General features: G+C 35.7%; 1 protein-coding gene across 4 annotated transcripts in view; it reads left to right on the plus strand.

The window, feature by feature from the left end:
• The window catches only part of CFAP299 (cilia and flagella associated protein 299), a 433,380-nt gene that overhangs the window by 357,512 nt on the left and 51,672 nt on the right, over nucleotides 1-24,196 (plus strand). The window contains exon 4 of one of the 4 annotated variants that reach the window (XM_020988356.2): nucleotides 23,999-24,147. The exons of the other annotated variants lie outside the window; for them this stretch is intronic. Coding sequence (XP_020844015.1) covers nucleotides 23,999-24,050 — 52 coding nt within the window. The 3' untranslated portion in view covers nucleotides 24,051-24,147. Of the gene's footprint in view, nucleotides 1-23,998; nucleotides 24,148-24,196 lie in introns of those variants that run through there. 4 annotated transcript variants of the gene reach the window in all.

Genomic DNA, 24,196 nt, shown 5'->3' on the forward strand with positions numbered 1-24,196 from the left:
ATTAGCTTTAGCAATAAGAGTAGAAAAAGAAATTGAAGGAATTAGAATAGGCAATGAGGAAGCAAAACTATCACTCTTTGTAGATGATATGATGGTATACTTAGAGACTCCTAGACAATATATATAATAAACCCACATAAATCATTAGCATTAGCATTTCTATATATTACCAACTATACATTTATTATAATGTTAAACATATTTCTACATTAGCCATGTTGTGAAAGAAGAATATGAATAGAAGGAAAAAAAACATGACAAAGAGAAAAACAAAAAAAAAGTGAAATAGTATGCTTTGATATGTGCATTCAGTTCATTCAGACTCCATAGTTCCTTCTCTGGATGTGGATAGTATTTTCCATCATGAATCTTTTGGAACTGTCTTAGATTATTGTATTGCTGAGAAGAGCTGAGTCTATCATAGCTTCTCATCACACAGTGTTGCTGTGACTTCTCACTTCACTCAGCATCAGTCCATACAAGTCTTTCCAGGTTTTTTCTGAAATCCACCTGCTCATCATTTCTTATAGCACAATAGTATTCCATATATTCATATATCACAACTTCTTCAGCTGTTCTCCAATTGATGGGCATTCCCTCAATTTTCAGTTCTTTGCCACCACAAAAAGAGCTGCTATAAATATTTTGGTACATGTACGTCCTTTTCCCTTTTTTATGATCTCTCTGGGATATAGACCTAGAAGTGGTATTGCTGGATCAAAAGGTACACACAGTCTCATAGCTCTTTGGGTATAGTTCCAAATTGCTCTCTAGAATGGTTGGATCAGTGCACAAACAATACATTAGTGTTCCAATTTTCCCACATCTTTAACATTTGTCTATCTCTTCTGTCATTTTAGCTAATCTGATAGGTGCGATGTGGTACCTCAGAGTTGTTTTGATGTGCATTTCTGTAATGAATAGTGATTTAGAGAATTTTTTCATATGACTATATATAGATTTAATTTCTTCACCTGAAAACTGCCTGTTCATATCCTTTGACCATTTATCTATTGAGTAACGGTTTGTATTCTTATAAATTTGACTCAGTTTTTTATATATTTGGGAAATGAGGCCTTTATCAGAAACACTGGCTTTAAAAATTGTTTCCCAGCTTTCTGCTTTCCTTCTAATCCTGGTTGCATTGGCTTTGTTTGTGCAAAACCTTTTTAATTTAAAATAATCAAAATTATCTATTTTACATCTAGTAATGCTCTCTATCTCTAGTTTGGTCATAAATTCTTCCCTTTTCCTTGCTCTTTTAATTTGCTTACAGTGTCACCCTTTATGTCTAAATCATGTGCCCATTTTGATTTTATCTTAGTATACAGTGTGAGATGTTGGTCTATCTATGCCTAGCTTCTGCCATACTATTTCCCAGTTTTCCCAGCAGTTTTTTCAAACAGCAGTTCTTATGCCAGTTTAGCATTTGGGTTTGGGTTTAGCAAACAGTGGATTATTATAGTCATTTAGTATTATGTGTTGTGTACATGACCTATTCCACTGACCCACCACTCTATTTCATAACAAGTACCAATAGTTTAGATGATTAACACTTTATAATATAGTTTTAGATCTTAGTACAGCTAGGCAACCTTTCTTTGCATTTTTTCATTAATTACCTTGATATTCTTGATCTTTTGTTCTTCTAGATGAATTCTGTTATCATTTTTCCTAGCTCTACAAAATAATATTTGGTAGCTTTATTGGTATGGCACTGAATAAGTAAACTAATTTAGATCATGTTGTCATTTTGTTACATTAGCTCAGCCTACCCATGAGCAATTTATAGTTTTCCAGTTTAGATCTGGTTTTATTTGTGTGACAAGTGTTTTATAATTGTATTCCTGGGTTTGTCTTGGCAGGTAAACTCCCAAATGTTTTGCATTGTCTATAGTTATTTTAAATGGAATTTCTCTTTCTATTTCTTGCTGCTGGAATTTGTTGCTAATATACAGAAATGCTAATGCTAATGATTTATGTGGGTTTATTACATATCCTGTGGCTTTACTATAGTTGTTAATTATTTCAAGTAGTTTTTTAGTTGATTGTCTAGGAGTCTCTAAGTATACCATCATATCATCTGCAAAGAGTGATAGTTTTACTTCCTCATTGCCTATTCTAATTCCTTCAATGTCTCTTTCTACTCTTATTGCTAAAGCTAATATTTCTAGTACAATATTGAATAATAGTGGTGATAATATTTCACCCCTATGGTTTGCTTTTTTTTTTCAGATCCTCACAGCCTTATGTCATTCAAATGCATTAAATAATTAATAGGATGCTTTTGTTAACCTTCTTTTTTAATTTGGAAGCCTCACTTTGAGAACAGAGTCTATTAACTTTTTTTAAAAAATATCCTTAGCTCTTAGCATAGCATCTGACACATAGTAAGAGTTCCATAAATGCTTACTGCCTGATTGAGTGATACGCTGTCTACTTGTTACAAATACATTTAGGTATTTTTTTTTAGGTGTTTATCATTTGCTCTAAGAAGATCTATTGAGCATATTTATCTTGTTTGGCTAGGTAGTGTTAAATTTTCTGTAGATGTCTTAGGAATGATGGGACTTGTATCTCATTTCCTGAGGCTATTTTTGGAATCTTTTTGAATTTTACTGTTCTGATGTGTCAAAAAGAATGCTATGGATGAATATATGAAGAGATTTACTGCCTTCCTGAAGTTAAAGATGATTAGGAAGAATGCTTTTAAAACAATTAGCAGCTATATAATATCAGTCCTAATGTATACTTTCAGAACAGTAAAATTCAAAAAGATTCCAAAAACAGCCTCAGGAAATGAGATACAAGTTCCATCATTCCTAAGACATCTACAGAAAAATTAACACTACCTGGCCAAACAGGATAAATAGGCTCAATAGATCTTCTTAGAGCAAATGATAAACAGGTAAAAACAAAATACCTAAATGTATCTGTGACAAGTAGACAGTGCATCACTCAATCAGGCAATCTCAACGAGGGAGAAATATAATAAGGGCAGATTTGGACATTTTGTATTTAAAATGTCTATGGAACATCTAGTTTCAGATGCCTAATGTGGATAGTTGGAGATGTGAGCCTGAAGGTTAGGGCTGCCTACACAGATGTAAGAATAGTCAGCATGGAGATGATAATTACATCCATGGGAGCTAATGAGATAATCCAGCAAGAGAGTATAGGGACACAAGAGAAAAGGGCTCCAGAAAGAGCCTTGGTGGACACCTACAGTTATCATAGAAGGATGAACACTGAGAAGTGATCATTATATTTAGAGATTAAGAGATCATTTGCTAACTTGGGAGAAAACATCAGCAGATTAGGTTAGAAGCCAGACTATATACAGTTAAGAAGAGAGTAAGAGGAGGCACTGATTATAGAAGACTTTGTCAAGAAGTTTAACCATGAAAGAGAGGATAGGTATAGGATGAAGGCTAGCAGGAATGGATGAATCAAGTGAGATTTTGTTTGTTTTGGGTTTCTTTTTTTGAGCGAGGGAGACATGGGTGTGTTTATATTGTCAGGTAATTCTCTTGACCTCTTGAGAGAAATATACCCATCAGTGAGGGGGACAATGTCTATGGGTCAAGGACAGGAGGCCAAACTGAAAGTAAAGAGATTTATTGGAGATGGCCCAGAATGCAGTGGCCATTTTCTGGCCACTGGACCCAGGTGGCTCTGGAGGAGAAGGTGAGGCGAGTGACTTTACACAGCCCTCCCTCACTCAGATCCAACTCAGTTGCAATTTTCCTGATGCCATGGTCCTCTTCAAGAACAAAGGACAAACCACAAAGAGATTTATTAGCATGCCAAGGAATCTTCTGCCACTGATAGAAAATTCAGATTCCTGGTGTACAGATTTGGTTTTTGTAACCTTTCTGACCCACTTAGAGCAAGTACATAGCCAACTGGCAGCATTCTGCAGTAATGTAGGATAGAAAAGTTAAGTATTTCATAGAAGTAGAGAAAAAGAGGACTGAGTGAAGGGAGAAAAGGGAAGGCTTTAGAATGTAAATGTCATGATTGTTTCTTATTTATTAGCATAAGAAAACACTTCATCTAAAAGGACCCAAGACAAAGTGAAAAGAGTAAATACTTTTACCACTGTGGAAGTAATCCTTTCAGACAGAGCTACAGATTCTCATATCCAAACACAGCATGTGGTTATTACATCTGTACATGAGAACGTCTACCTTACCATGTCCTTTGCATTGGGTTTGGTGACTTTCCAATCTTAGGCCACTGGTTGGTTGAAGGATTTCTACATTGTTAATCCATCAGATAAAATGATTATTATGGTTCTTGTTTTTCTCCAAGTTTATCCCCTTGGATACTTCCCCAAGATGTCTCATTAAATCTAGACTACTCTGTGTCTGTGTTCAATAAGTTTTTGAGTTCCTCAGCTTCCTCCTATCTCCTGGCAGTTTCCTTCATAATCAGTGTTTTTACTTCAGAACCAGTGATAATTTTTATCCCTTTGTAAAAGGGTACAATATACATTGTACATTAAAGGAGTTGATTGTGCAACAGAAGAGGAAGCTTAGTCCAATGGAACTTATGACAGTGAGGAAACAAAAATATGTGGATAACAAATCATACAAAATCTATAACATTCTATGACGGACTAAGTAGAAAGCATCAATTAGTCATTCTGCAGTAAATCAGAGAGAGAATAAAGAAGGCAAGCTTAATGAAACCTTTTAGCAAAAAAGAGAATAAGAGAAGAATCAGTCAGGCAGCTTCTGGAGCTATTGTTATGAACAGTGGTAACTATTTCACAAAAATATCCACACTCTCAGAAGTGGAGACCTGGTTTTCAATCGCAGCACTAGCATTTTTCTGTGCGACATTTACCAGTAATTTTGCAAGGAAAAAGGATAAAAATAACCTGGATTTTAAATTTCCTGTTTTGTCTTAAATCTGACTCTTCATTACTTTTCCAAAAAGGTCATGTCACTATTACAGAAAACTGACAATACATGTCACTATATATTCAAGAAGACCAGAAAACAGAACAGAGCAAGAATCTTGATGTTCGTTATAGGCAGCAGGTATCTCAGTCCATTGTGTCTTGGATTTAGCGATCTACTTCACGAAATCATCTGCTTCTGGAAAATATTATTCAGTTTGATTCTGAGTCAGAGAGGTTTGCTGTAGACCACTGTCTAAAATTATCCAGCTTGGTCTGCTTCCCCTCAAGGGGGCCATTCATCTTGTTTATAAGATACATTTAGGGTTGTTTCTTCCTTATAGATCTACTTACTATCTACTTGCCAGGTTCATACATTACCCTTTGCAGTGGCTGCTTAAACATACTGGCGATTAAACTTAGTATAATTTGGTAAAGTCTGACAAAATCTAATCATGTAGGCCTTCAAATAATTATTTTACATGATAAAAGTCTTATGATGTTAACTTTATAATCATCAGTGTTATAGAAAATGAAACAAAACGAAACATCAAACCAAAGTACCTGTAACTCTTCAGAAAATTTTAATTTTTACCTACAATTTGCTATTTTTACTTTGCCCTATTGGTGATATGGATAAAGTAATAATATTTTAAAAGAATCTTTGATGACCAGACCTATAAAGTAGGTCCTTCTGTCACTTGATATTATTCAAGAGGACTCCAAACTGGAAAACATAACTTTAAAATTTCTGTATAAATGTTAAGGCAACTCTATTATTTGAAAACCTCAATTCATCTTGAGAATTTATAGATGATTGCTAAAACATATTTAAAGCCCACGTATTTAGACATATGTATAAAATTCATCCATGGATATTCAAACAGACCTGGAGGAGGTTCAGGACTTGCTCTGCTTTTTTCAGTCCTGTTCTCTATTACCTCCAGGATAAAATTGAAAATATATCATTTGGGACCATCATTTGTATTTGTCCTTTTGTTGTTTTCAATAGCACAATAGCAAAATGTCTAAAGTTATTAATACAATTGCAGCTATCACGAGTCCTGCAAGTATGTTTTTACCAGATGAAAAAAGCTTGGAAGCCAACCACACATATCCTAATCCCCAAGTGAAAATAGTCTGATCTCATTGCCTTTCTCTTATTCTTGTCCCCCTACCACCACCACCACCACCCCCAGTAGGCAGGAGGGAAAAAACCCAGTAGACAATGAGAGATTGCAGATTAATGAGAAAGTAGGGATGGTGAAGGAAGCAGTCTGCTGGCGAGTGCAAGAATGAACAGGAGCACTGATGGCTAGTTAAAGGCTAATTGACTCTCTAAATGCCATTGAATTTGTAAGATGTGTTTGAAAATGAATTACCTCTAGATGGAGCCTATGAAACAGCAAAGTTGCAAGAATGTAATCAAAAGGTCCTCCATACATTTGTATGAACATAGCCAACAGTATTTCAACGAAGTATAGATCTGATGATTGCTTTGAGGGTGCATTTGTTCACTGAACCAGTAATTGAAGTGCTATTCTTAATGGAAACTGAACTTAATGACCAATGCAGATTATGAAAGGAAATGATTAAAAAACCATGTAAGACATCACTGCTAGCTCCCTGGGAGCTAATATTACATATCAGTATGCTGTGTTTCATGGACTCACAGGTGGCAAATCCCCATGGTACAAATACAGACCTCTCTCAAAGAATTTTGGAGACCACAACCAATAATCTACCTTTGAAGTGAATATTATCACAGACCAACTGTGGCCTATAATCTCCCAAGCTTCACCAAGCCATAACAACTGAAGAACTCTGTGTTTAATAGATATTTCCATCCCAAATACTCTTAACCTCCAAATGTGGAATGAACAGCTTTCATACTATATAGAGATCTAGGTAAGAAGCTCAGTGTCCTGTGGGAAGTGGATGAGGTATCCATCATCCCAACACTGTTAACTACTGGAGTTGTCCTGAAGTTGCTTTCAATAAGCCCTCCCAAGATGAGCTGACATGCCACTAATTTTATTCAGCTACAAAAGCAATTATTTTTCCCACTTATACAATAGTCCATAGAACATTAAATATAGAAGAGTAATAGGACAACAACTTGTCCCATTTTCCTTTCCATTAAAATGCCATTGAAATGATGATAAAAAACAACTTCAGCATTGATTCATAAAAAAATTCCTTATAATCCTAAGACATTAAAATATAAGAGTAATTTCAGATTCCTTTTTTTTTACTTTTAGCAACAATAATATTATTGCTTTAGTTCAGAAACCTTGTGTCCTAATACTTCAAAAGTTCCCACTCCTAAGTAAAAGCCTATCTTAAATTAAACTACAGTTGCATACTAATTATTAAAAATTTGGTGAATTTAATTTTTAAGAAATTAGTACTTACAGTAGCCTGCACATAACACAGAATGACATCCAAAAAACTAAGCCAAATATTCCCCAACTTAAGGCTTATTTATCAGTCTCTAACGTGTCCTTCCTTTGATTAAGTAAATATTTCCCTACATATTCAAACATGATGAAATTCTACCATTAATCTGAGTTTCTATAGCATAAGATTACCAGAAAATTACTTAAGTCTTTGATGATACAAAAGCTGTAAAAGTGGACCTTGTTCCTTGAAAATGGGAGCTTTTTCCCCCCTTTTTTTGTCTTTGTCTTACTTTGTATTTCAAAAAAAAGTTAAGACTATTCACTAAGAGCTCCCTCTTCATCTCAAATCACTCAGATGACTTTCACCACTGTCTCCTCATTCACCCTGTGTCACATGAAGAGGTGAGAAGGCAAGAAGAAATCCTGTTGGCTAAGTTCATACAAATGTCACCCATGGACCTCTTGCCAAGCCGCAACATGCACAAGTAATCCCACTACCTCCCATTTTCTCTGACGTATCGCCTCCTTTATCATCCCTATTTTCTAACCAATCTTTTCAGTCTCTACCTTCCTGTCTACTGACTATTTTCCTCATGCCTACAAGCACACCTATGGTATCCTCAAAAAAAAAACCCTCCCTTGATCTGTTCATCCCTGTCGTCATCCCATATTTCCATTTCCTTTTGTAGGTAAACTCCTTGAGAAGGCCATTTACAACCAGTGTCTTCATCTCCTGTCTCCTTACTCTCTTCTGGTTCCTGACCTCATCACTGAACTGAAACTTCTCTCCCCAAAGTTACTAATGATCTCTTAATCTCCAAATCTGTGGCTATTTCTCAGCCTTCATCCTCTGATTTGTCGATAGCGTTTGTCTCTGTGAAGCACCCTCTCCCCTGGATAGTTTCTTCTCTCCGGGTTTCCATGACACTGTCCCCCCACCTCTTCTCAGTCTTCTTTGCTACATCTTTGACCACACCACTCCTGATGTTCACCAAGGCACTCTTCTCTTTTCCCTCTCCACTATTTTCGTGCCGATCTCATTAGTTCCTGTGAGTTCTATTATCACCTCTATGCTAGCTGTTCTCATATCTACTTATACAGCACTGACAACCTCACTCTTAACCTTCAGACTCACATCTCCAGCTGCTTATTGGACTATTCTAAGATGTCCTAAAGACATCTTAAACTCACCATGTCCAATCTCAAACTCATTATCTTTATTCTCAGACCCACCTTTTCCCTCAACTTTCCTATTATTACTATAGTTATTGCCATCATCCTCCCAGTCACCCAGGCTTGCAATCTAAATGTCGTCCTCAACTCCTACTTTGCTCCATATCCTCCATATCCAATCTGTTGTCAAATCCTTCTCTCCTCTGATACTGCCACCATCCTGGTATAGGCCCATATCACCTCAATACGGGACGACTACAATAGTGTGCTGATTGGTCTCCTTAGCTCAAGTCTCTCCTGATTCCAGTCTGTCTTCAACTCAACTACCAAAATGTCTTCCCTAAAGCATAGCCTGCCTCATCACCCTTCTATTCAATAAACTTCATTGGCTCCCCGTGACAAATACAGAATCCTCCAACTTTTAAAGCCCTTCACAACCTGACCCATTTCTGCCTTCCTAGTCATTTTATACTTACCTTTCCCCCACCCCTTCAGAAGTCTGTGATCCACTGGCGCTGGCCTCTTTCCTATTGCTCACACGACACCCCATCTCCAGACTGGGGCTTTTTCTGGCTATCCTTTTACCTGGAAGGCTCTCTGTTCTCTCAACATGTCTGCCTCCTGGCCTCCTTCAAATCCAAGCTAAAATCCCACCTTCCTCAAGGAGTCTTTCCTGATCCACCCCAGTGCTAGTTGTGTGTGTGTGTGTGTGTGTGTGTGTGTGTGTGTGTGTGTGTGTGTGTGTTTACCCTCTGCTGATTATCTCCAGTTTATCCTCTCTATATCTTGTTTGTTTATGGTTGTTTGCCTATTGTCTGCTGAATTAGACTGTGACCTCCTGGAGATTATGAGTGCTTATTTTCCTATGTTCGGTACTTAGCACAGTGCCTGGGACATAGTAGGGACTTAACAAATGCTAGTTTACTGACTACCGTTGATTAAATGGATCAATGACAGGCATGTATTAAGCACTTGCTAAGTACAAAACACTACGAAGCACTAGGGATACAAAAAGAAAAATAATATAATCTACTGCCCTCAGAGACATCACATTTTAGTGGATGAGACAACACAATTAGAAGGTTTAAACTACATGTAAGGCAGAAAGGGTACAGCAATCAAAGCAGATGCCTTTTATTTAGTGTCATTTCTGTTGATAAAATCAGATCAGTTTCCGATGTTGAATAATTTGACAGTGCCTAGGAAGTTGGCGGTAAGAAATTTCTTTTCTGGGTCTTCACTAGCTGAGACTGTCCTATAGCACCCAGAAGAGCAGTGGCTAGGTAGCATTTCCACAAAGTTTCTTCCCTAGATGATAGCTTTGGGCTGGTCTAGAAGTCTTGCTACTCCTAAGACTTTTGGGTTCAGGAGTCTCTATGGCATCACTCAGGGTCTGAATGGAAGTGGTCATGGTAGTGTTGGTAGTTTGCTTTGCCTACTATTTGACGTATTCTATCTCTTTCTCAAAAAATAAAAATAGGCCCCTTCTCCATAGTAAATGACTCAAGATGAGGGTCCTACTTTAATCTGACTTAACCAAGTAAAGGCCTAGTCACTTACATTCATTCTTTGGCTTTTCACCAAATAAATAACTACAATTTTTCCAACTAGTTGATGTAAAATGCAGCATGGTATGGTGGAAAGCAAGTTTAATTTGAAATAAAATCCTCATGCTTTTGTTTACTATGTGACTTTGAGCAAGTTATCTTTCCTCTCAGGTCCCACTTTGGTAAAACGAGGAGGTGGAGCTGGGCGATCTTTAAGGTACCTTCTAGATCTAACACCTATGAAGTATCAGTATGATAATCTATCCTGCTGATAGGATCATAGGTGGAGAGTTAGAAAGGACCTTAGAAAGCATGAAGGCAAACCTTCTCATTTTCTAGTTGAGGACCTGAAGCCAAGAGAGGTTAAGTGATTTGTCTAGCTAGCAAGTGTCTGAAGGATGATTTGAACCTAGGTCTTCCAAACTCCAAGATCAGCATTCACTCTATTCTGTCATAATGTCCCTATTTAATATGTCTGGTATTCATTCTAAGTGCTTTAATGAGGTGTGCTGTGGGTTTGGAGGGAAGAAGAATATCATAGATGAAAAATTATTCTATTCTGAAGATTCAGGATTTTGATGTAAAGAAAAATAATTGTTTTGCTTTTGGTCTTAAAAATCATCCCCACCTCATAATTATCTTTGCATTATATAATTCTTCTATAATTTCATAATTTGACAATTCTTAATTTGGTATTTTTAGCAGAAGTTACAACACTCCTGGTGTTCATGGTTAAGACTGTGGTATTTCAGCCATCCTGTCCCCACCCTGACCACTTCCCTTCCATCATTGTATTTGGCAGAAAGTGTCCCTTTGTACTTAACTAGGCCTTCATTTCTGTCATCATGGGTAGAAATTATAGTGACCCACAGGCTTATGTGTGGAATAGCTTTGTGGAGAGCTAAAACTAGCTTTTAATTATGGCTTCAGCCTAAAATTGTTTAAGGGAAGATTGGCCCTGGTATGTTGAACGTCAGTTATGTTTCCCAAGATACTTTTAACATTTCTTCATTGCCTCGAATGTATTGTTCCCATAATTTAAAAAAAAAATCAATTTGGAACCCATTTTTTCAATAAAAAATTAAATATTCATAAAATTAGATTTTATTTAAGCTTCTTTTTTAAAGCATGATGGTTTTTCATTGTACCAAAATGATCATTATAGATTATTTATCAGACAAAATGTAAAGATAGGATTAGGTAATGTTGAGAAAAAATCTTCTAAACTGTCTTCAAGAGCATCTCCTACTGGGGGCAGAATGAAGTTTTAGTAGGACTAAAAGTCTCTCAGATCTTTACTGAAATGTCCATTTATGTGATATATGGGTAGATTTTCACCCCATCTTTTTACATTGGTACATGATTCCATGGGGGTTAAGTAAAAGTCTAGATGGCAACCATGGAGCAGCCACTTACTTGATATGGGCTCAGCCATTTGTCGTAGATTGCTATCGTGACTCAGTAAAATGGGAACATCCTATAAATGAATGACTTGAAATTGAAGACTATAAGTCATGGGGAAATCCTCTTTAAACCAAAGTTTTACTGCTAGCTAAATGTAAAGAATCATAAAAATGAAATAAATTTTAGAGATGGTACTTGAATGCCCTCTACAGAACCCTTTGCTAGTGTCATCCAGCTTCAAAATGACCTCCCATGTGCCATTTTTCAGGAAATCATGAGGGAAACCAAAACAACCTTCCCAGACTCATTAGTACTATAGGTAAAATTAATAGAAAGAATCCGCCAATCACCTTGTGGGGAAAAAAAAATTAAAAATCCCAGGAAAAATCATAACCGAAATCTAGATCTCTAAGGTCAAAGAAAGCAGGTATTCAGGAGGAAGAGTCCAAGTACATAGGAACTGCTGTCCATATCACAAAAGATTTAGTACGTACCACTACAAAGAGACTATGAAATCATTATTTTAAAAGGCAAAATTGGCTCGCATTCAAGAATAACTTACCCAGTAGAAACAAAAAAGATGGGCTTTAAGCAAAACTAAGGGCATTGTAGACATTCCTCCAAAAGAAAACAGATTTGGGTAGTTTGTTCAAACTTTTAACAACCTTTTGAGGGCTAATGGTCTCTAGAGAGTGGCTGTTACTACTCCAAGGAGAAATGCTTTGTAACCATCGTTCTGGCTATGCCAATTGAGTAACTGCCTTTGCTGAAGAACTGAGTCTACTAGCTAATAAAAAGGAGGCACTGGGGTAGAGGAGTGGGAAGGTTGTGAACTAGTGTTTAGAAGGAAGCCCACCCACAAGCAGAGTAAATTGTGTATACTTGCATTAGGCCACTATTGATCAATCCTCCATTTTACATATACATATACATATACATATACATATACATATACATATACATATACATATACATATACATATACATATACATATACATATACATATACATATACATATACATATACATATACGTATACGTATACGTATACATATACATATATATGTATGTATGTATATATATGAACATATATACATACACGCATATATATATAGATATAGATATAGATATTAAAGCAATTGATCATTTCAGTAAAGTAACAGGATATAAAATAAACTGATGAAAATCATCAGTTTGTGCCAACAAAACTCAGCTGGATGAGACAGAAAAAGAAATTATATTCAATTTCACCACAGGTATTGGGGCCTGTGGTGGTGGTGCAGTGGCTTGAGCACTGGGCCTGGAGTCAGAAAAACCTAAATTCATATCTGGTCTCAGATAACTTAAACTAGCTATGTGACCTTGGACATCTATTGGTCTCAGTTTCCTCTACAACAAATGCATAAAATAATAGTACTGACCTCACAAGATTATTGTGAAGATGAAATGAGATGATATTTGTAAAAATAAATAAGTAAAAATGATTATCCCTGGGACTATAGCTTCAAGACACACAAATTATGTGAATAAAAAGTACACTATTTATAGAAATAAAGGCAGACCTGAATAGATAATAGAAGTATCAGTTTTTCATAGCTAGACTGACAATGTAATAAAAAGGGCAATACTATATAAATCAATTTACTTATCCAGTACCAGACCAATCAAATAACAAAGACTTACTTTATAGAACTAACAACCATAATTTAAAAACTCATCTGAAGGATGAAAAGGTCAAGAATCTCAAGAGAAATAATGAAAACAGTGGGAGCTGGTTAAAAAGCAAATAGAAAAGTTGATCAATGGAAGAGATTAGGTAAACAAGACCGAGAAACAACCATAGTATCATAGTGTTTGATGTCAACCACTAGACTAAAGATTCATTGTTCAACAAAAACTGCATGGAAAATGGGGAAGTAATCTGGCAGAAATTAGGTTTAGACCAACCACTCACAGCAAATGTCATAATCAGCTCCAAATGGATACATGAACTAGGTAGAAGAGACCGTGTCATGAACAAATTAGAGGAGAACGGAAGAAGATACCTTTCAAAACTATGGACAGGGAAAGAGATCTTGACAAGGATAGACAGGATCAGAGGATATAAAATAGAAAGTTTTGAGTACATAAATTTAAAACATTTTGATGAAAAAAATCAATGCACTTAGCAGACTAACTGGGAAAAAAATTTGCAGCAAAATTTCACTGATAAAGGTCTGATATCCAACGTATAATCAATAATTGATTTTTTAAAATGAGTACAAGAGCCATTCCATAGTAGTTGAATGATAAAGGATATGATCAGATGGTTCTCAAATGAAGAAAATATTAATAACAACTTGAAAAATGCTTCAAGTCACTTATATAGGATAAATCCAAATCAAAACAGCTCCAAGCTTCCACCTAACACACATAAAATTGACAAAAGTGCCAAAAAAAATGGAAAATGAACATTGTAGGAAGGGAATTGTAAGGAGTACAGTATATAGATGAGGCTGTGGTACAGTCTAATCATTCTAGAAATGTGAATGACGTGTTTTGACCCAGCAATACAATGACCAGGCAGATGCCCTAAACAGATGAAAGAAGGAAAGCATCCTTTTGCAGCCCTTTTTTGTAGATGTTCCCTGGGGACAAAGTGGGTGTTCATCATTTTAAGAATGACCAAATTATGGCACATGAACATTAATATGCCATGAGAAAGATTAAAGGAAACCTAAGAGAATGCCCACTGTGTAGAATCAGGAAAACAATTCATAAAATGACTAAAACATTGTAAAGGAAAACAACTATGAAAGACTTATCCATTCTGTTCAATGACTCATTGTAACTGCAGAAGACTGAGTATGCTTTCCGCCTTTTTGCAGTGAGGTGATGGATTAGAGGTGATAGCTAGTAGTTGATTTGTTTCACATGACTATACATGTGTTACAAGAAAGGATTTTTATTGGGTTAGGGAGATAATGATTACACTAGGAAGGAGGGACTGAGAGTGATACTAAAATAAAGGGACAAAAAGAAAGAAAAGAGTTGATGAATCATTTTTTAAAAATGGAACAGAAAGAAGTTCAGAAAGGTATACAGACATGAAGAGCAATGTTGTAGAACTGACATGTGTAATTTGAAATATGCAAAACCCAAGACATATAAAATGGAAAGCAAATAAACTAACCATACCAGAAGTTCAGGGTTTTCTATACAAAACTTTTAAAAATTATTTTTCTTAGTATAGTTATTTTTATGTTTTTGATGTTTATCAATTCATAATGAAAATATTTTTAAAATATAAAATCATTTGGGTACAAAGACACACAAATATAAAAAGTTAAAGATATTAAGCACATCTTGTGCAAGCCATGATGTGATAAAATTATAAGGAACAAAAATAAAATATGTGGACTTAAACAGAGTTTTAGTAAAGTCATCATGAACTAAGTGGATCATGGAACAGAGTAAGAAACCATTATGCAAGTCACTCTGTAATGAGATAATAGTCTAATTTTAGGGGCACAAATAAAGCAGTTGTAAGAGAAAAAAATTAAACCTTGGAAATATAAATAAACACAATTGATAAAGAGATGATAAACAAACTGAACATGGAATTTAAAAAAAAAGCAAGAAAATCAGTGTTCACTAAGCTTCAATGTGTACAAAGAAAGAGATCTTGAAAATTTCAGGTGAAATAGATAAAAGTAAAAACAGAAGTCTGTAGAAGTGATAGCTAAAACCTAACAAAATTGGTAATCCATTGACTTACTCCAAAAACAAGAGGGAGAAAAATCAATCACCAGATAAAAATGCACTAGGTAAATTCACCACTGACTCTGAGGAAATAAAAGCAATTATCAGGAATTATACAATTATTTTATACCATCATTTTCCAGCAAAACTGAGAATGAAAGGAAAGGATATCTATCTCTCTACAAGGTTACACAGTGGATACAGCACTGGCCTTGGAGTCAGAAGGACCTGAGTTCAAATGTGGCCTCAGACCCTCCTAGGTGTGACCCTTGACAAGTCGCTTAACCTGTTTTCCTCAGTTCCTCATCTGTCAAATGAGCCATAGAAGGAAACGGCAAACCACTCCAGTTTCTTTGCCAAGAAAATCCCAAATGGGGTCACAGAGAGTCAGACATGACTGAAACAAATCAACAACAAAACAAAAATAGAAATCATTCATATTACAAAACAAGAACGAGAAATCCTGAAAAACACAATATTGGGAGAATGTGAGCAAGCCGTAAAATAACTACAAAAGAAAAAAAAGAACCTGAAACAAATGGATTGACAACTAAATGTTTAAAGGGAAATGAATACCCAAGCTACCAAAATCATTTCTCAGTATTTAAGGAAGAAAGTAAACAAATATGCCCCTGATATGTTAACTGGAGAAGGGTAATATAAAGAAAATGAGACTTATGGACAAATTTCACTACAATGAATGTCAACATAAAATTTTAAAACAAAATCTTATCCAAGAGATTTCATTAGTAAAGTTTTAAATATATTATGGATTCTAATGAATTTGCTCATATACCAGGATTGCAAGGGTGGTTAAATCTTCATTACTAATCATATAAATTAAGCATTTAGTAAGTCGGGTAGCTAGGTGCAACAGTGGATAGAGTGCTGCACCTACAGTCAAGAATACCTGAGTTCGAACACAGCCTTAGACACTTACCAGCTATGTGACCCTGGGCAAGTCACTTAACCCTGTTCTTCATCTGTAAAATGAGCTGGAGAAGGAAATGGCAAACCACTCCAGGATTTTTGCCAAGAAAACCCCAAATGGGGACACAAAGAGTTGAACATGACTGAAATAAAGAAACAACAAAATTGTGACTAGCAGTATGCAAAGCAGAGATGACAAAACCACAAAAATGTGATTATTCTAATAGATGCAGAAGAGACCTTTGAAAAAATATTGCAATGATTTCTCAAAAAAAAAGTAAATAGGTATAGAAAGATACTTGTAGTGTGATTATATATATATATATATATATATATATATATATATATATAATATTAAAACCAAAAGCTAGAATTATTTGCAGTGGATAAACACTAGAAATTTTCACAATAAGCATAGACAAAAAGCAAGGATAAATGTGATTTCCACTCTAATTTGACATAATTCTAAAGACACTAACTATAGTAATAAGCTGAAAAAGAGAAATCAGTTGTAAACACTGGCAAAAAATTATGTAAAATTATCCCTATACAAATAACATGTTGATTTATTTAGACTATCTCAGAGAGGCAGGAAGACGACTAATCAAGATGATTGATAACTTCAGTAAAATAGTAGAATACAATATAAAACCAAAAAGTCCTTAGCATTTCTATGCAGTGCTAATAAAACCCAGGATGAAACAATAACAGGAAGAATTCAAATCATAATTCCAAAAGCTGCTAATTTTTCTCTGAAGGCACCCTCAAATCTTATACAAATTCAATGTAGACCACTCTTTTCAGAAATAAAGTGAGAAAAATAATCATATAATGCTCATGCTTGATTTGTGCCAACATAATAAAAATGATAGTGCCTAAAATTAATTTATGCATATAGTACTATACACATCGAATTACCAAGGAAATACTTTGTAGGCCTAGTCAAAATAATAAGAATACTTTTGGACATAACAAAAGATCTCGAATCAATAGAGAAATAATGAGAAAAAAATACAGGAATAATGAAGAAGCCTAGTAATACCAGATACCAAACTGTGTTGTAATCGAGCAATCATCAGAATGACTCTGGGCCTCAAAAGTGGCTCATATAAATTTTGCTTTGCTTTAAGTCCTGATATAACTCCACTATTCAATAAAGCTCAGTTGTTTCCTTTTGCCCCTAGAATAAAAATATAAACAGACATTTTTATGAATGATCAATTTGGGAATTTGTTTTATTTGACCATATGCATGTATGTCATAAGGGTCTTCTTTTTCATTTAATTTTTTTCAAATAGTAAACATATACTACTAAATAGTATTTTTCAAATAATAAATGGTGCAGTCAACAGAGGGTTGGGCCTGGAGTCAGGAATACCTGAGTTCAAATCCAGCCTCAGATACTTAGTAGCTGTATAACCCTAGGTAAGTCACTTAATTGCTATCTGCCTCAGTTTCCTCAAATGTGAAGTTATAGTAATGATAGCACCTGCCCTACCTGGTCATTGTATTTTTGCAAAGCTCTTAGCACAGTGCCTGATTCATAATAGACATTTAATAAATGCTTTAATATGTCATACATATATATATGATGTTTTAATAAATTCTCTTCCCCTCACCCTAATTTCTCTCATATTCACCTCTCTCCCCTTGAACAAAAAAAAAAAGAAAGAAAATGAATCTCCATGACAAATATGCATGATCAAGCAAAGCAAATTTCCACATTAGCCATGTCTAAAAATTCTACATCTTGAGTCCATCGCTTCTCTCTCAGGGCATGGAAGTATATTTCATCTTTGATCCTCTGGAATTCTTTGTCATTTCATTAGTTCTCCAAGCCTTTCAAAGTTGTTTATCTTTATTCAGTTGTTATTGTATAAATTGTTCTCCTGGTTCTACTCAGTTCACTCTACACCAGTTCATATAGGTCATTTTACTTTTTTCTGAAACTGTCATCACTTCATATGGTTTGTCAATATTCCATTACAGTCACATATCATAATTGTTTTTGGTTATCCCCTAAGAGTTGGGTCAACAAGTATTAAGTACCTATTTTATAATAGGCACCATGCTAAGCATGATGGCCAACAAATGATAATACTTTTAAGTTTCCAGTCTTTTGATAGAGAGAGAGATAGAGACAATGACAGATTGAAAAATTCTGTAAATATTGGTGAACATATAGTTCCTTATCTTCTTTAGTCTCTTATGTAGGCCCTCAGTGGCATCACTAAGGATATTTATGACGTAAGAACTTTTGTAGCATCATTCCAAATTGCTTTCCTGAATGACTAAACCAATCCACAACTCTATGAACCATGTATCAGTATTCCTGTTTTACCTCAGGGCTTCCAAAAATTACCAGTTGTTTTGGTCATCTTTGCCAATCTGATGGTTGTGAGGCAGAACCTCAGGGTTGCTTTAATGTGCAATTCTCTTAATTATTAGTGATGCCACATTTTTTCAAATGGTTGTTAATAATTTGCCTTACTTCTTTTGAGAACTGCCTATTCATATTCCTTAGCCATTTATCTATTGAGGCATGAATCTTATTCGTATAAATGGTAATGATTCCCTCGTATATTTTGGATTTAAAATCTTCACCAGAGAAACTTGAGTCAAAGGTTTTCCCAGTTACCTCTACCTTCTAATTTTAACAGCTTTGGTTTGGTTTATCCAAAAAATTTTAAATTTTATGTAACTGAAATTGTTCATTTTATCTTCTGTGATAGTGTCTTTCCCTTGTTTGGTCATGAAGACTTCCTCTGTTTATGGACTAGGAGGGCAGTTTCTTCTTTGCTCTAATTTGTTTTTGATTTCTCCTTCTATGTCTAAGACATGTATTTATCCATTTGGAGCTTATCTCTTACATGATGTGAGATGTTCTGGTCTATACCTAATTTCTGCAACACAGTCTACCAGTTTTCCCAACAATTTTTATTAAATTATGACTCCTTACTTTCATACCTGGGGTCTTTTGTTTCATCGAAAACTATGCTACTGTATTTCTTTGCTGCTTCCAGTAATGTTTTGGGGTTTGCACTGTGTGATGATGAAGCCTCCTCCCTGGCTACTAAGCCAGAAGGAGGAGTGGCTCTGAATATATGAAAGCAAGTTATTAGCTCTTGGTATCATCTGTCCTTTCCATTGTGTGAGGAAGGAATGCTTTGAGCTGCCTTTTGAGATTCAGATGGTTGAGTAGAAATTGGACCTACTTCCCACAACCAGCCTACATGGCAGATATTACCATATTTTCAAACTTAGTTTGCCACCAGTCCAACAAAAGGAAGAAGGCACATAGAGTTTGTTTAATATAAGGAAAACCATAAACATAATAACAAAAATAAATAAGATCAAAAACAAAAAAAATCACATGATTTTATCAATAAATGCAGAAAATGCTTTTTTAAAAATCTAACTCATTTCTATTTTTAAAAAACCATAGAAAGGATAGCATTAACGGACTTTTCTTTAATATGAGTAAGCAGTATCTCTCTGAAACTAAGAGAAGACAGTATATATAATGGCAAAAAGTTAAAAGTCTTCCTTGAAAGATCAGGCATAAAGGAAAGATGACCTTTATCATTACTACCATTTAACATGATGCTAGAAATGATAGGACAATAAAAAAAGAATAAAGAGGAAGCAAAATTATCACTTTTTGGAAATTACATGGTCCAAAGGTTTAACTAAAAACCTATTAAGATGTTAAATTCAATGAATTTACAGGATATAAATTAATTTTACATAAATCATCACCACTGCTATACATAACCAATGAAACTCAACAAGAAAGACAAATTCCATTCAAAATAACTACAGGACTTACACAAATATTTGGGAGTCAAGACATAGACAATAATGATATGAATGCAAGTACAAAATACTTTTTCTTAAAGTTATATATGTGTAATTAAAGAAATATTTATTAATTAATATGTTGTTCATGGGTAGGTTTTGCTAATATAAAAAAACTAAATTAATTTATTCAGTGCCAAACCAATCAAACTGTCAAAGGATTACTTGATACACCTGGAAAAATAACAACAAAATGTAGCTGTGCAGGCTAGGTGGGGAAAAGGATCTAATTTCTACTCTGCCATCTGTATCTCTACAGGCAGCCCAAAGCATTCATGTCTTACTCATCACTAAAAAGGATATGATTCCAAAAGCTATTAGATTCGAATAGTTATTCCAGGCTCTTAGAGCTTGCTTTCACATAGTCTGTCTTTCCCCCCCTTCTGGTTCAAAAGTCAGTAAGGAGGCTTTGTCATCTCCCAGTGCAAACACCAGTACATTACCAGAAATAAGCTTCTACGTGGTGGACCGAAACCAGGCAAGGAATATCTGTGCATGCCACAAAGAATGGCCCTTCTGGGTCGCTTTACCTACATTTTACTCTTCCTCACTCATCCGCCATTAAGCATTTGTTTTCCTCCACATATCCGCTGGACTACATTTTGAGATCACATCCCTGGTCTAACACGGTTTTCTGAAGACGTTTCAAGCGTTGTTCTTTCAAACTGGAATTTCTTCCCTGCTGCTCTGTACTAAAGAGAGTGCGCACTGATCAGTTCACAAAGAAACCTTGAAGTCAGCATTCTTCCAGATTTCCAAATATACGGTCTTCCGATCCAACGGACATCATTTCATGGAGTCTTCTCAGGTCAATGACGTGCCTTCCCCAACCCAAAGAAAAGAAGGATTTTTTTTTAAGTCAAAAGAGGTCCCAGAGTACATGGAGCTCTGTTAAACCTGGATCAGTAGGGAGCTACCCGCCACCCTTCAGGTGAGAACTCAAACTCCTGGATTGGTGTTTTTTGTAACAGCGTTGTCGCGCTGGAATGGATAGGATGGAACATTCACCTCCTTCTCACACTGAGAAACCCCTTTACTTTGGGCCCTATCAGGTACCAGTGCTACAAGAAAGTAGGGCTCTATCTTTTCATTAAGGGGCCTCTCTGATCTGGACCCACATATGCCAACTGACTTTCATCCTAGAAAATTTCTCTGGGAAGCTGCAACAGCATAGAGCCCTCAAAGTTCTGATGTGTAGGGAATCCAACAGCAGGTTGGATGAATGGAGAAATAATCCCCAGATTTCCCGTTACACACAGGGCACACCAAAATACTTTCAGTGCATCCTTTCACAATGATGGTGATGATACCACTAAACACAATTTTCTTCGGCGTCCTTGCACTTAAGTGAATTAAGAGTTTCTCCAAGGATTTGTGAAACATATAGGAAACCCAACTGTAGGCCAAAACTCATCTTTCACTAGAACAACTAAAAGAAAAAAAATTCCAAAAAAGCCCCTAGGAGGATTGAGGTTCCCAAAATGGATTAAACACTTCAGGTTGATTAGTTGGAGTTTCTAAGTCAGGAGACAAAGTTATTATTGATCCGCAGTACATAAGGGTCTCAGAAAAAGCTGACTGAACTGGTAAGTAAAGCAAGCTTGAAAAGAACACAAACATTTGGGAGCTTCATAGTGGGCTCTAGGCAGAGTGTGAGGCATCAGTATTTCACAGATGAAGAAACCATAGTCCTCCAATTAGATGCAGTACTTTTTTAATTAATTTTTTTCAATTATCAAGCATTTATCTCAAGCATTTATCTTTTTTCTACCCCATCTTCCCCTACTTCACGGGGTGGGGTGGAGGGGGCAAAATGGTAAACAAAACCCTAGTAACAAATAAGCAAAGTCAAACAAAACAAATTCCCATATTGGCTACGTCCAAACACATGTGTCTCATTCTGCGTATTAGTCCAGCACAATTCGGTCAAGAATTGGGTAACATTCTTCATTGTCAGTCCTCTGGAATCATTGCTGATCATTGCATTGACCTTAATTCTTAAGCCTTTCACACTTGTTTTCACAATATTGATGTCATAATATAAATCACTTCTTTCTATATCGGTTCACATGCATCTTACCCACATTTATCTGCGTGATCACTTATTCATTTCTTACAGCACAATAGCATTACATTACATTTATATACCATAATTTCTTCAGAAATTCCCCAATTGATGGATACCCCCTTAAGATGACAATTCTTAGCCACTACTGAGAGAGATGCTGTAAATATTTTTTGTGTGTATAGGACCTTTTCCTATTTCTTTGATCTCTTTGGGGTATAGGTCTGGTAGTATTATCAATGGGTTAAAAGGATATACACAACTCATGATTTGGTGGTGGATAGTTCTAAATTGTTTTCCAGAATGGCTGAGCTAATTCTCAGCTCTGCCAGCAGTGCATCAATGTGTTTCTTTTCCTTTACCCCCCCCCCCAACATTTGTTATTTTCCTTTTTTGTCAACTTTGCCAATCTGATAGATGTAAGTTGGAACCTCATTTCTCTAATTATTGGTGATTTGGAACATTTTTTCCCAGATGGCTATAGATAAAATTTATTTTCTTGAAAACTGCCAGTTCATATCCTCTGGCAAATAGCTCTTATTCTTATAAATTGAAATTAGTTCCTCACATGTGTTAGAAATGTGAACTTTGTCAGAGAGACTTAATGCACCATTGGTTTGCCTTCTCATCTTAGCTACACAGGTTTTATTTATGCAAAACAATTATATTCTTAATTAATCAAAATTGTCCATTTTATGTTCTGTGATTCTCTCTATTCTTTGGTCATGAGCTTTTCCCCTATCCATTGATCTGATAGATATATTTTCTTCTTTTTTCTTCCAATTTATTTGTGATGTGACCTAGGTCATGTATCCATTTTGAGATTATATTGGAATACGGTTTGAGACATTAGGCTAAGCATGATTTCTGTAAGACCGCTTTCTAGGTGTTCAGCAGATTGGTCAAATCTTGAGTCTCCTTTAGTTAGGCTTTTTGAGTAAACACAGTAGTCTTAATGGGTACAGTAATATGACAGATATAAGCATGTAATTATTTAAATAATTTAAATAATAAATGATAAATTATTTGAATAGTTTTCTCAGAGAAATGAGTCTGATTTGTAAAGGAAACATCATAAAAACTGTACTCTAAATCAAAAGAAAAAAACACATCTTTTTCTGTAATGAATTCCTCCAAAAAACAGAGCAGTCAAGAATGAGAATCCAAAATGAAAAATCTTTCCCATGAGTCCCCACAAATATGAAGGATTTTGGATTAGATGAAGCATTTAATATGGGCCAGCCACTCTGCATTGTGTAAAGCACTAACAGACAAAATGAGAGACAGTCCTTGCCCTCAAGGAGTTTGCATTCTAACAGGTAAAGAAACATATAAAAGGGAGCTAAAAAGCTGGGAATGGAATGGGATGCACGGGAGGTACCCTCTCAGGGGCAAAGTGAGAAAGTCTCTACAATCAATGTGGGAACTGGCCTAGGTGTGAGCATGACTGACAGAGGTACTTTCTTAAAAGGAATTCTAGGTAGGAACTTAACTTTTAGAGGAGGGGCCCACAAGGGCATTGGCATCTCCACTCTAAGGGGGCAGCAGAGACAGAGGTATAAAAATCTAGAAAATCAGGAGTAGAACCAGATCATAAAGGAGTGTGGCTCCCAAATATGCTAACCCAAAGCCTTTTCAATTGAATACCCTTCTAAGATACTCCCTCTAACTTGTACTCACTCTCACAAGTTGGGTCCCCAGAGGGGTGACCGTGACTATAGACTCTAGGAATAACCGTGAGAGAGGTTGTGGCTGCTGAGCAAAAGCTTTGACATAAATGGCATCATTACATACCAGCTTTGTAACTTATTTAACCATTCCCTCTGGTTTAGCTTTGACAACCCTTTCAAAACAATTATTTCTACTTACCTACTTCATCTATTCTTTTATATCTGCTCCACATTTTCTCATCTAGAGTTTCAAGAAATAATTGCCTTGGAATCTAACTGGTCTTCATTCTTGGAATCCTTAGCTTTCTTCGGGTCTTGGATCAAATGCCCCCTTCTTTTGGAAGTCTGTGTTGATGCCTCTACGTTCGAATTTTTTTTTCATCAAATTACATTCCATTGATCTGTGGATATAATGTGTATATACCTCCTCCTCCTCTCTGCCACTAAATGGAAACTCCCTGAGAGCAGGTCTGGTTTTTTCTTCTCTTTGTAGCACCAAG

Source organism: Phascolarctos cinereus, unplaced genomic scaffold (assembly GCF_003287225.1).
Source record: "Phascolarctos cinereus isolate Bilbo 61053 unplaced genomic scaffold, phaCin_HiC Scaffold_9;HRSCAF=440, whole genome shotgun sequence".
Lineage (NCBI taxonomy): Eukaryota > Metazoa > Chordata > Mammalia > Diprotodontia > Phascolarctidae > Phascolarctos > Phascolarctos cinereus.